The sequence below is a fragment of the Uranotaenia lowii genome, chromosome 3 (assembly GCF_029784155.1).
Source record: "Uranotaenia lowii strain MFRU-FL chromosome 3, ASM2978415v1, whole genome shotgun sequence".
NCBI classification, from domain to species: domain Eukaryota; kingdom Metazoa; phylum Arthropoda; class Insecta; order Diptera; family Culicidae; genus Uranotaenia; species Uranotaenia lowii.
Genome location: NC_073693.1, coordinates 326,005,732 through 326,018,330, shown reverse-complemented (window position 1 = coordinate 326,018,330; position 12,599 = coordinate 326,005,732). Strand labels below are relative to the sequence as shown.

Below are 12,599 nucleotides of genomic sequence, written 5' to 3'. Positions count from 1 at the left end.
TCAAACACGTCATAGGAGAAAATCAAGATTGCGGTGGTCACTGGAAAAAAAAAATCAAATATAATCAATTAGTAACATAAAATATAACTATCTTTTTGATACCCACATTCTTATCGTATTTATTATTATGGATCATCTGATAAATGTCGTTAAGGTTTTTCTGGCCCCTGTAAAAGAATGTGAATTTTAAAAGCGGTTTAGCTTTGCTTGTTTCGACCATCCAATAATTGATACAAGTTTGAATCACTTGAGCGTATAATTGTGTTTTTTCGAGCCTTCTCTTGTGCACCGATGGATTTCCATTGAGTTGGGGGATCGCAGCTAGAATGGTCGAATATAACATCATACTTTATGCAGTTAGAACTAGAAACTTACCACTAACTTAACCAAAAAATTCTCCTCTTTGGCCGCTACACTTTCCTCCATCTCCTCGGACGGCTCGACGTGCCTCGTTCTTTCCAGCAATTCTGCCAGGAATCGTTAACTTCCTGTTGCCGTCGATCATTTTCACCGAGATTTTGGTAAATCCGATATGACGAGCACAAACAATTTTTCGAACCGCAGTAAACGAAAACATAAACACCGCACGACTTTTGCGATTTGGGACGCACGCGTGAATTTCTGACGTTTTCCTTTGGTGCGCAACTGGGATGCCAGGAGGACTTTATAATTTCCTTATGTGCAATTGAAAATTATCACGGTGTCTCTGGGAGAAAACTTAATTTTTCGAAAATTAGCATCGCTAATTTTTGCACCATTCGAAAGCTGGGACTTTCCCCTTTCATTTGAGCCCAAATTTGAAATTATCCACCGGGGGGTCTAGAACATTTTATTTTTTTGAAGATTTTTTAACCTTTTTGAAGATTTGTTCAAAGACAAAATCATACTAATCACTGTGAAAACGCTCGTCTTACCTTTAGCGTAAATCCAACATCATATGTCAATAACATGATTTAATAGCAAATTTCCCTGGCTACAATTTTGTACAAGACATCAAAGTGATAAAAATTGAGAGAAAGGAGTTGGAATGTCACAAACAGAGTGATTATTATTTCATTTGAAAAATCTTATAAAACTTCCCTACACTGATTGTACTTAGACCATAAAAAGTATTCTACGAGCTTAGTTGTTGATTGAAAAGTGTATAAATGTTCAAAACGGTTTATTTACATTAAAAAATCAATCTTTTACATGAAATTGATCAAGATTACCTGAAGTTATGAGCATTTGTAAGGTTTTATCCTGGAAAAATGTATCCCGCCTTTCTAGAAATATTAGTTATTTATATTTTGAGCTAAGTTAGATTTAATACTTTTTGAACAAACATTTGGGACTAGGAAATTATTTAGATAAACTTCGCACATTTAAGCCCAAATTTTCAATATCAAACATCTTTGTTGAAAATCTTTCATTATTTTTGATGATTTTTGAAGGTTTTCATACTTTTCACTTTCGATTGATTGTAAAACCATAGACACTGGTATCACAATCATGTTTGCAGTGTTGTTGATAAAGTCATATATAAAAAAAATCAACCTATTGTTTATGTTTGTTTTCATAAATAAGTGTTTTTGGAAGTGGATAGTATGAAACACTGTAAACATTTGTCTGAGGATATCTGCATTTCTCCCTGAAATGTATTTTCTAACTTCTATGACAACACAATTTAACATCGTGTCATGAACAGTATTAAGAACAGTGGCTTGAAATCCTTAAAATAATTTATCTACATATATTTGTTTAGATTAGGCACTTATTTAAAATGTAACATTGCTCAAAGTATGAAATAAGTAACCAAATTTTCGAGTCTAGCAGGTGCCATCTTTTTAATATATGGCCGGAACAAATTTGAAATCTATCTTTTGTCATTTGGAGTTGAAACATCACGAGGAGGGGTAAGGGGGGGGCGGGGGGAGGAATTCAAAATAAAAATCAATTCAAATTTTCAACATATTGGAAAAAAAATTGAACCAAAGCTGGCTTGCAACAAACTTGTATTGAATTTACATTGCTTAAAATCAAACAATCGAGAAAATTAAGATCAAACATTTGAAAAAAAAATCTCAACGCCAGGTGATATTACTCCCATCTTCTACAGTTTGGCTTTGGATTTTTCAACTGTTTGAATTTTCGAAGAATGTATCAAGTTTTTGTTTAAAATACCTTTAACTCTGTATATTCCCCACTTCAGGATTTTTGGAAAAATCGGAGTGACAAAAAAAAAGAATTTGAAATTTGTTCCGGAATAAAAAAAACCCCAAAAATGCTCATAGCTTCAGATAATCTTGATCAATTTAATGTAAAAGATTGATTTTTAAATGTAAATAAACCGTTTTGAACATTTATACACTCTACAATCAATAACTAAGCTTGTAGAATACTTTTTATGGTCTCAGTACAAGAGAAGTGAGAAGTTTTTTAGATTTTTCAAATGAAATAATAAATCACTCTGTTTGTGACATTCCAACTCTTTTCTCTCAATTTTTATCACTTTGATGTCTTCTACAAAATTGTAGCCAGGGAAATTTGCTATTGAATCATGTTATTGACATATGATGTTGGATTTACGCTAAAGGTAAGACGAGCGTTTACACAGTGATTAGTATGATTTTGTCTTTAGAAAAAACCTTTGAAAAGATTAAAAAATCTTCAAAAAAATAAAATGTTCTAGACCCCCCGGTGGATTATTTCCAATTTAGGCTCAAATGAAAGGGGAAAGTCCCAGCTTTCGAATGGTGCAAAAATTAGCGATGCTAATTTTTGATAAATAAAATTGTTCCATCAGAGACACCGTGATTATATGACACTGCGTAATTCAAAGAGACGTAATTTTTTTTCGCCTGTAAAATTACGGCAAATGTCATGCTTCTTTATGTTACAGCAAATTTGCCGTAATTTTAAATGAGATTTTATTTATTTGAAACTACGCGATTTTATAAATTACAGGTTATTTTATTTTACAGACAACCGTTTCAATGACACGTAATAGTCATTATTTTTTTCTGTGTAATTTTTCTGACATTATTGAAGAAAGTTTGAAAAAATAAATTTTATTCATTCAAAAAATTTGTAAATCCTGCAAAACGTTTTTTTGTGTTTTGATTAAAGTCGTTTTACCATTTTTATGGCATTCGCGACTTGATATCAATGTTGCAGTTGGAGGAAAGTTATTTGAAACAAAATTCCGGTACAGCTGTGTTCGATGTTTACTCTTGGGCTCGAACCCGTGGACATCGGCTCAGGAGGCAACTGACTAGCCAACTGTGCTATATCACAAACTCGCAGAACGATTTTATGTTTGCTTTAAAAAATATTTAAAATTCAATTTGGTTAAATACTTTTTTAAAAACTGTTAAAACTCCCGTATTTAACAAAATGTGGTGGGCCACTACAAAAAAATAAATAAAATAAAATAAAAATAAAAATGGAGTTAAAAAAACGAAAAGTTTCTGGCACCTTGGAAAAAAGTAAATTTTGTGGCCTTGTGTAATTTATTGAAACCCTTTTGAATGTGAAGTTGAGCATTGAGAAAAACAGGAAATAATATTCAAGTCTTAAATTGGTTTCTTGAAGTATATTTCCTTTAGCATAAATTTTGTATTGACATTTTTTGATTATCCAAAAAAAATTAGTGATAAAGTAATGGAAACAAGGTTTTAGATTTTTTCTTATTCTTTTGACTATAGTAAAATTCTTATACGATGCATGAATTTTGAAGTTAAATAGAACAGTTGATTTTGAATTCTGAACCTATTTTGTTACACTTCTTAATAAAACCCCATTCATAAGGTAGGGTTGTTGTGTGTCAAGATTTGAGTTTCAATACAAAAGGTTTATTGAATAGCAACTCTAAACTTAGAGTTGAAAATAAGTTTCAATTCTTAAAGGTCATATGATGTCGTCAAATAAAAAGTCTTTGGCCTAGAGTGTTTTAGGGAAAAAATCGGCCGGAGGCAAGCCAAATCATGGATGAGTTTTGAACCAAAACGAAGCTTTCAAGATCCCAGGGTTTGAGAAATTTAAAAATGACCCTAAATCGACTCAGTCTACTAGCTAGGCATCGCCCCGGGGTACTTCATAAAGTTTTCAAACCATTCAACGGAATCACATGTTTCACATTGTTTGGCGAGGAGCCGCCTGTGCAACAAATCTCCACTCCATTAGCGGATAAAGTAAAATAAAGAGCTTCTCTCGAAAGAATGCTGGCCGTCGTCCGCCGGAGTGCTTGCTGAAGTGTTCATTTGGGTTTAACTTACGCGGCCTTTTTCCCGAATGCTAGGAAAAATGGGGCTGCCAAAATTTCACGCAGCTCTCAACGGGAAAATTCGCATGAACCCATCGCTGCTTTGCTGTGGTATTTGTATAAATAAGTATACATACATATCTCTGTATGTATGTTGTGGCAAGTCCAAAGCTCTCGTCTCGGGTAGTTGCCAAAATATAGCTTTCAACAGCCGGTCAGCCAGTTTTTGGTAATTTGTGAAACAAACCCCGGGTTGACGACGACATGGGGTGCCGGCTTTGGGAATCTTCCTGAAATGGCCTATGAGGACCCCCCACTCCTCTTTTCCCAAAAGAGGAGGGCTGCTCCGAAACCCACAAAAGAGCAGCACCCAAAATGGTGCGTCGACGTCGTCGTTGTCGCTCGAAAGAGTCGTAATTTAGTGGCTTTTCAGAGAGAGCTTTTAACAAATCACCCGAATTTTCTTAAAAGCGAAGCTGGGGGATTGAAAAATCAACAAGGACTCTCTGTCTGGAGGCATTTGTTTCATTTACACAAAACAATCGTCATGAAACAAAAACGGTACTAAATTAATTTGATTTGAGTTTCATCTGCTTCAGTCATAAATTATTAGAATAAACCATTTTCAACTAATCGGGGGACATTTCTACGCAATGTTATGAAATGTTCTAAAAGCATCTGGTAGCATTATCTAAGTAAAACCTATAAGAGCCATTTTTTATATTCCTAGTTTAAACCCTGAAAAAAATCGTGTTATTTTTGCTACTTCTTCCTTCCATAATAAGAACAATCATCTTGAAATGTGTGAATTGTTGGAACATTCGTGTTAACTTATTGAAATTTCATAAAAAATTCATTAGGAAATTTTATGTCATTGCATTTCAAACCAAACTTTAAACTATCTTGCCATTATAAACTAATTTCTCTTTTCGTTTATTTCAGGTAATCTTCGAGGGATTCTTCAACGATGTCAGTTAATTCTTAGTTCGGTAAAGTATATTTAAACCATCGCTACGACTGAAACTCACTAGTAAATATATTAAACTAACTGGCTTTCAATGCCAAATTTTTTTTTTATTTATTACTTGGTCTTTGGATAAGCAATTACCATACAGACAAATTTCTTAAAAACAAGGTTATTCTACTTATGTCTAGTTTAAACTTACTTTTACACACATTGAAATCAAACAGATGGTACACTACCTTGAAACGTTCACAGCATTTGTCGATTGGGTGGTTTCGACCATACGCAGTACGGTGGTAAGGTATTCAGAGAAACTGGCGTTGTCGGAGTGTCCTCGTGGATTCGTATAAATTGACACGCTGGAGTATGTAAGAGGAGTCCACACGATGAGTCAGGGTGTCGAAAATAAAAGTTTGCTGAAGTTCGGTACGATGTTTTTCAAGCGTGGCCAGATTTACAAGGGCGCATCTTTGTTCGTAAGACGGAAGACGAAGCGGTTCAGTTCAGGGATGGCGTCGTAAAGCATACCTTATAAAACTACGTTGAACTCGTTCAAGGTGGTAACTCCACTGGTAACTCTGTGTGCTCTGAAAAGGAGCCCATATCTGTGCAGCGTATTCCATAATGCTTCGTACTGATGCGCAGTAAACAGCTTTCAACGTATAGATGTCGTTGAAATCCTCGGTATTTCGACGCAGAAATCCTTATGCAGAAAAACCTTTTGCGGAAGTAATTGCAATATGTTCAGCAAATGTGAGCCTATTATCAATCTTCACTCCGAGATCTAATATGGACTTCACGTTTTCCAGATAACTTTCAGATAGGCGGTAGTCAAATTTGACGATGTTACGTGAGCGAGTAAAATTTATTACCTTGCATTTTTTTGCATTAGCTTGCATTCGGTTCGAGCGGCGCCAGCTTTCAAGCCTAGCGATATCAGCTTGCAGTGCCATACAATCTATACTACTATGATTCCTCCTAAAAAACTTCAGATCGTCAGCATAGAGGAGCTTGTCGGAGTGGAGTTTTTCACATAGACAAATGTAATGAAAAGTAGCTGTCCGAGGTGGCTTCCTTGGGGTACTTCTGACGGGGTTTCGGATATACAAGATCGTGATCCATTTATTTTCGTGAAAGCGCAGTGATTTGTGAGATACGACTTGATCCACTCGAGCGACCAAGTTGGAAAACCAAGTCGGTCCAACTTTCTGATAAGTAAATCGTGCGGGACTCGACCGAAAGCTTTTGCAAAATCGATAAAAATCGAGTCCACTTGACAACCTTTTTCCAGGCTATTGCTGATTGAGCTTACGTAGCACATTAAGTTGCTAACAGTCGACCTCTTCTTCACAAAGCCATGCTGTGATTCGGATATGAAAGGTTTAACGGCGGCGTACAGTTTTTCTTGCATCAAAGCTTCGTATTCTTTGGAAATAGAATTCAAGATTGAGATGGGACGGTAATTTTCGACTTTGTGCGCATTTCCCGATTTGTATATTGGAGAAATAGCCGCGATTTTCCACGCGCTAGGGAACGATCGTTCATTTAGTGACCGATTTAGAACACTGCAAATAGGACCAGCTAGGGATGCAGCACAATATTTTAAAATCGATGGCGGTATGCAGTCAGGACCTGAACCTTTAGTTGGATCAATAGCAAACAACTTTTCAGAAACATCTTGTTCAGAGAAGCACGGTAAGGGCAAATTAATGTTATAGGAAGGCAAAGAGTCTAGGTAGTTGTTGTCTCGGCATACATCAGTAGAGCAAAACACACATCGGAAAAAGTCTGCAAACATATTAGCCGACTCGGTTGGACTATTAGCAGTGACACCATTAAAGTTCACATCTGCAGGGATGGTGGCGTTATGCTTCTTGTTGTTGAAATGCTTCCAAAATGATGGTTCCATTTTTTCGATAAGTCCTCGAATTGTTATGAAAAAGGTATGAGTGGCCCCCTTTTTATATCTCCCTAATGGATGAAGGAAGGGGTCTCAATTAGAGAAACATTGCCTCTTTACAAATACGTTCCCATGCGTGCCACATTTGTTTTCACTTCCTCAATAAACTCACGAGTTGTTAATGAAATGGTATGTATGTGGCTGTGAGGCCCATGAGGGCCGCAAGGCATGATGTATATAACGTCGCTAAGCAACTGCAATCGCCGGAAAATGTGCGACCGTAGACATGATTGGCTCAACGGGCGCGTTGAGGAAAATTGTTACAGCGGATCGGGAACCATATGATAAATAGTTTGAGCGGATCGGGCGATTGCTGAGGAAAATGGCTACCACGGATTGGAAGACCGCTTGGATAATTACAGCGGAACGAGGGACCGTTTGGTAAAGAGTTAACATGTTCGTCGCAATGGTACCCATATTCGTGTGACGGGTGTATTTCCTGGGGCCCCGTCAATTAAAAAAGCGGGTGACGCTCTCTTACTTGAGTTAACCGCTCAGCTTTGCCTCACGTTTCAAATATTGGAGTTCTCCCTCTTGGCTTTCTCTCTCCGAGAATTTCTTTTGGCCCGGCTAGTAAAACTACCAAAATGAGCGTGACGACGAACGTGTTAAAGTGGATCGGAAGACCGCTTGGTAGTTAGAGCAGATCGGGAGACCGCTTGCAAAGATGAAATGTGAAAGAGCGGATCGGGAGTCATCTGGAATAATGTTTAGTGTGGAGCGGATCGGGAAACCGCTTAGAAAAATTAATTCTATGTGAGTGGATAAAGTGATCGCTAAGAAGATTAAATTGAGAAGCGCTGGAAAAAAAATATTGGTAAGAGCGAGTCGGGAGACCGCTAGGAAGAAGAAATGATAAGAGCGGATCGGGAGACGGCAAAGAAAATGAAAAGATAAGAGCGAATCGAGCCACCGCTTAAAAGGTGAAATTGGTTAGAGCGGTTCGGGAAACTGCTAGGAAGATGAAGTGATACGAGCGGATCGGGAGATCGCTGAAACGAAAATGCTCATAATGGAACGATTGTGATATCGTAGTAAAATTGATGAAAGCGGATGGGAAGATCGCTTTTATTTTGAATGGAACATCAAAATGGTGCGGTTCGTTAAGACCGTTGAGAGCTGGGTTGGAGCGGTTCGTAATGACCGTAAAATGGAACAAGAAGGATTATACAGTACGAAATTAAGTGCAACAGTTTATTAAATATGCTATATTTGAAACAAACAACTTATTTCTAGCGAAAAGTTGGAAACTAATTAATAAAAGATACTCAAAGAGTTCGGATAACGAGTTTTAGAAGGGAAAAATTCATAAGCAAAATTTTAAGATGATTTATATGAATAATTCTGAATGAAATTGATCGAGAGATTGAAAATTAGACCGAGAAGGAAAAATTATCGGGAGTCTAATTTGAATTTCATTTCTCTCGGATCGGGATGACCGTGCGAAATGAATAATGGAAATTTAATTGTCGGCGTTCGAAATTTTCAGGAATAAAGAAGGAGCCAGCATGACCACAAAATTTATCCTTGGTTAGAGATAATCATAATGATTGGCACGGATCAAGAAAGGTTGTGGTGGCTTAACGCTGAGCGATGTGGAATGAAAATAATATATTATCTGCATGTACACGAACGTGCTGTTTATTTTCCGATTTGAAATCAATCTGACTTATCTTATATGAAAATTCAAAGTCTGGCCATTGCTTTTTGTTTCTGCACGGAAACTAATTGGGGTATTTTATGTTGCATCCCTCTTTCGAGGTAAATTTTACCTAGCAAAAAGGTAAATTTTACCTTTTTGGGATTCAAAGAGCAAAAGTTTTATTTCTCTTCACCTGTTAGAAGCTGTTCTGGTAAGTCACCAAATTAACGGGAACAAAGACCAAATTTTTTTCAAAATTTGATTTTTATTTGAAAAAAGACGGTTTCATTACCTTTGTGATTAATGTTTTGGGAATCTATGTTTCAATCATGTTTTTCTTTCCGACGATCCGGCTCGAAGAACTCCGTTTTTTTTCGCTTGAATGTTCCGTTTTGTCGGATAAATACACTTTTTCATCCTCTCTGACATCAACGCTTCCTTCTCCGTGTCCTTTCGCGCCACCATGAATTAGAACATTCCGCCCCTTCTCCGTTCGACCCATCCGGCCAGCTAGGGGATAATATTGGCTGTTCCGAAATGATGAGGAAAATCCTTGGTAATTGAGTTGGCCAATCTGTAATATAGTTTAATGATGAGAACTACCACCTAAAAATGAAATCTAATGCTAAATTTCCCTTTCCGTTTCTATTTTCATGTATTGCACACGAACAAAACTTATTTCTGAATGATAAAAATAATTTATCCTCAATAAACCAGGTAAATTGTACCGAGGTTCAGCGCTATTCAGGTTAACTTCACCTCGCTACGAGGTAAGCTTTACCTCGAAGAGGTAGAAAGTTCTTTTCTGGATTTACCTTTTTTCTATGTGAATTGTACCTTTTTGTTCTGCTCAATTCAGGTAAACTTCACTTTGCTATGAGGTAAGCTCTACCTTTTTTGGATTTACCTTTTTTCGAGGTGAATTCTACCTTAATTGTCTGCTCGATTCACTTTACCTCGTTGTGAGATGAGTTTCACCTCGATGAGATAAAAGCTACATTTTAAGATTCTGTGAAAATAACAAAATCATTGAAGTTACTTGCCCCAAAAGGTGTTTTTGGTCGTACTTCATTGAATAAAACTGCCCTTTCAGCCAACACCCATAAAGTGGTGGATTAATGCGACTTTTTGTCATTTACAGTATTTAAAGTTACGCAGATGCGGTCATCTTGGATTTCAAAATGGCGTCAGATAGCAAAATTCGACTTCTACTCGTTTAGCCCTTTGACCTAATAGCAATATTGTTTGGGTTTCATGCGATTTTAAGTCATTTACAACATTTTAAAGTTAAGCGGAAGCCGCCATCTTGGATTTTAAGAATGCGCCAGACAACGAAATTTGATTTCAACTCATGGTTTATTCCACGGGTCATTCACAACCAATCTCTTTACATTCAAAAAGTCTGTTCTCATTTACTGTATTAATGTTTAACAACTCACAAACGAGGAACTTATCCTAAGCGTGTAATTGGTTAACTTGCTCAAATCTTAGCTTTCTATGTGGTCATCATTAAGGTTGTACTCCATTTACCCGAAAACCATTGCCCAGAGTGAAAAATCCCCAGAATTCCAATCGCCAGAAAGAACCATTCCCCAGAATTTTTTTCCCCAGACGAACCATTCCCCAGAAAAATTTTCGCCAGAATGTGCCATTTCCCAGAAATTTTTTCACCCGAATGAACCATGTACCAGAAATTTTTTCGCCAGAAGGAAGATTTCCCAGAAAATTGAAAACATTTATCCTTACTAGAAATTATTAAAAAAAAAAGGAATTGTTACAAAAAAAATGGGGTTTCATAACTTTATTCTTTTGCGGCAAGGCCGCAACCAACGAGGATGAAGGGGCTGAGGCGGCACAAAGCCGCCGAAGCTCCCAAATCCGAGGAGGCCGCCGACCCGCCGTCGGAAGCGGCGGCCCTAAGACATTGGTCTAGGTCTGCCGGGGCTTCCTAGGTCTGCGTGAAAGCTAGGGGTGATCCCTTAGCCCCGTCCGCCACGCGACAGCGTGAAGGACAAAACGTCTTTCAAGTTCGAACGCGCAGCGTGAGGAGTCGGATACCAAAACGGTTTTTTAAAGGACCATGGTAAGCATTGAATCAAATCAAGTACTCAAACCATAAACAAAGCACAATATTGGTTCTAAAATAAATTTAGTTGGAAAATTTCAAAGTCGTAGTTTCATTTAAAAAATCATTTTGAAAAAATTAATTTCGAATCATATGAAATATTCAAGAATTCATTAGAAAAAAAAACAAATAAAAATACTTGGGGAAAAAATCTGGGATTTGTGCCATTCTGGTAAATGTTCCATTCTGGAGAAAAAAATTTTGGGAAATGGTCCATTCTGGGAAAAAAATTTCTGGTGAATGGTGCATTCTGGGGAATTTTTTTCTGGGAAATGGTTCATTCTGGGGTTTGATTTCGGGTATTTGTCATTCTGGGAAAAATTCATTCTGGGCAATGGTTTTCGGGTAAATGGGATACAATCATCATTAAACCATAATAAAACTAATTAGCCATTTATCTGACCTTAAAAAAGCTATTAAGTATTGAATTGACTAACGTCATGTTGGTTGCAAAATCGAAAAACACAAAATAACGCCATGTTGATGGATTCACAATGCGAGTATTTGAAAGTATTTTTTCAGGCCTATTTTCCATCAATTCTATCATGATAAACCATCAGATTTGACGAGGCGCATTTATTTTAAGATACTATTTCGTACACATTTTACCTAAAATCTTGACTGGCAGTAGAAAAGATGCTCATAATATGGTTAAAAAATTGGTGTTTTGGCTATTAATTTTACCATATCATATCTCAATAATGCAATTATCATGCATCAACTTACTAGAATCAATAAAAAAAAACTCCGAGAACTCACAGAATCGAAAAAAAAACAAAATTGCTTGTTTAATAATAGCTTTTTAAAAGCTTTGGTGGCCGAAATTGATGGCCAACAATGATTGGTCATGATGACGTTTCTAGGATAGAGCCAAATAGCCTGATTTTGGCTTTATTAGAGTCCAGGTGATGTTATAGAATGATGATGAATGTTTATGAAGATTAATGCATTAGTCCTAACGAAATTTTGCTGACCATAACAAAGCTAAAATTGTTACTTGGGTATGCATCCATTGCTCAAATTGTAAATAGTAAATTTTAAGAGCTTAATGTTGAGTTCGACTAGACAATCGCAAAACTAAGTTCTGACAGGCATACTCAAAACTAAGTTCGACAACCCAACTTGAACTTTTTTTATGCCTTTATTCGTAACTACTCAAAATGCAGTTCGGCATAAATGGCACAAAAGGGATTAGTTTTGAGTTCGCAGTTTGAACTCTGTTTTGAACCATCGCAAGGAGGAAAATGGAACTCTACTTAAATTTCATAGAATCGAACTAAGTTTTGAACTACGGTCAAACTTAATTTTAAGTACCAAAAAAGGAGCGTGCAGCAAACAAAAAAATGTTTACGTTTTTTCACACGCTGACATTTTTTTACTCATTAAAATCTGATTAAACTGACCATACATCCCGGCTTCCTAGTTGTCAAAATACGTTCGCCGGACACTTTTATTACTTTGATGACGGTTGATTTCGCCACATTTAACGATTTTGCTATTTTCGCGTGCGTGTAGTTTGGATTTCACGACGCATGCACATAAATCTGATTCGGAGCTCCTCTTTCTTGGACGCCATTTTGACAACTAAAGACCTAATGTCGAAAGCCAAATAGAAGCATCATTCTACATACACACACACCTACAAAATTAGAAGTATTCAGAATT

At 36.7% G+C, this 12,599-nt stretch overlaps 1 protein-coding gene across 1 annotated transcript in view; it reads left to right on the top strand.

The window, feature by feature from the left end:
* Positions 1-12,599, top strand: part of LOC129753809 (furin-like protease 1, isoforms 1/1-X/2) — an 83,675-nt gene that overhangs the window by 5,458 nt on the left and 65,618 nt on the right. Inside the window, exons 2-3 of the mRNA XM_055749658.1 lie at positions 4,578-4,656; positions 5,186-5,212. Of these exons, the coding sequence (XP_055605633.1) occupies positions 4,578-4,656; positions 5,186-5,212 (106 nt within the window). The remainder of the gene's footprint in view (positions 1-4,577; positions 4,657-5,185; positions 5,213-12,599) is intronic.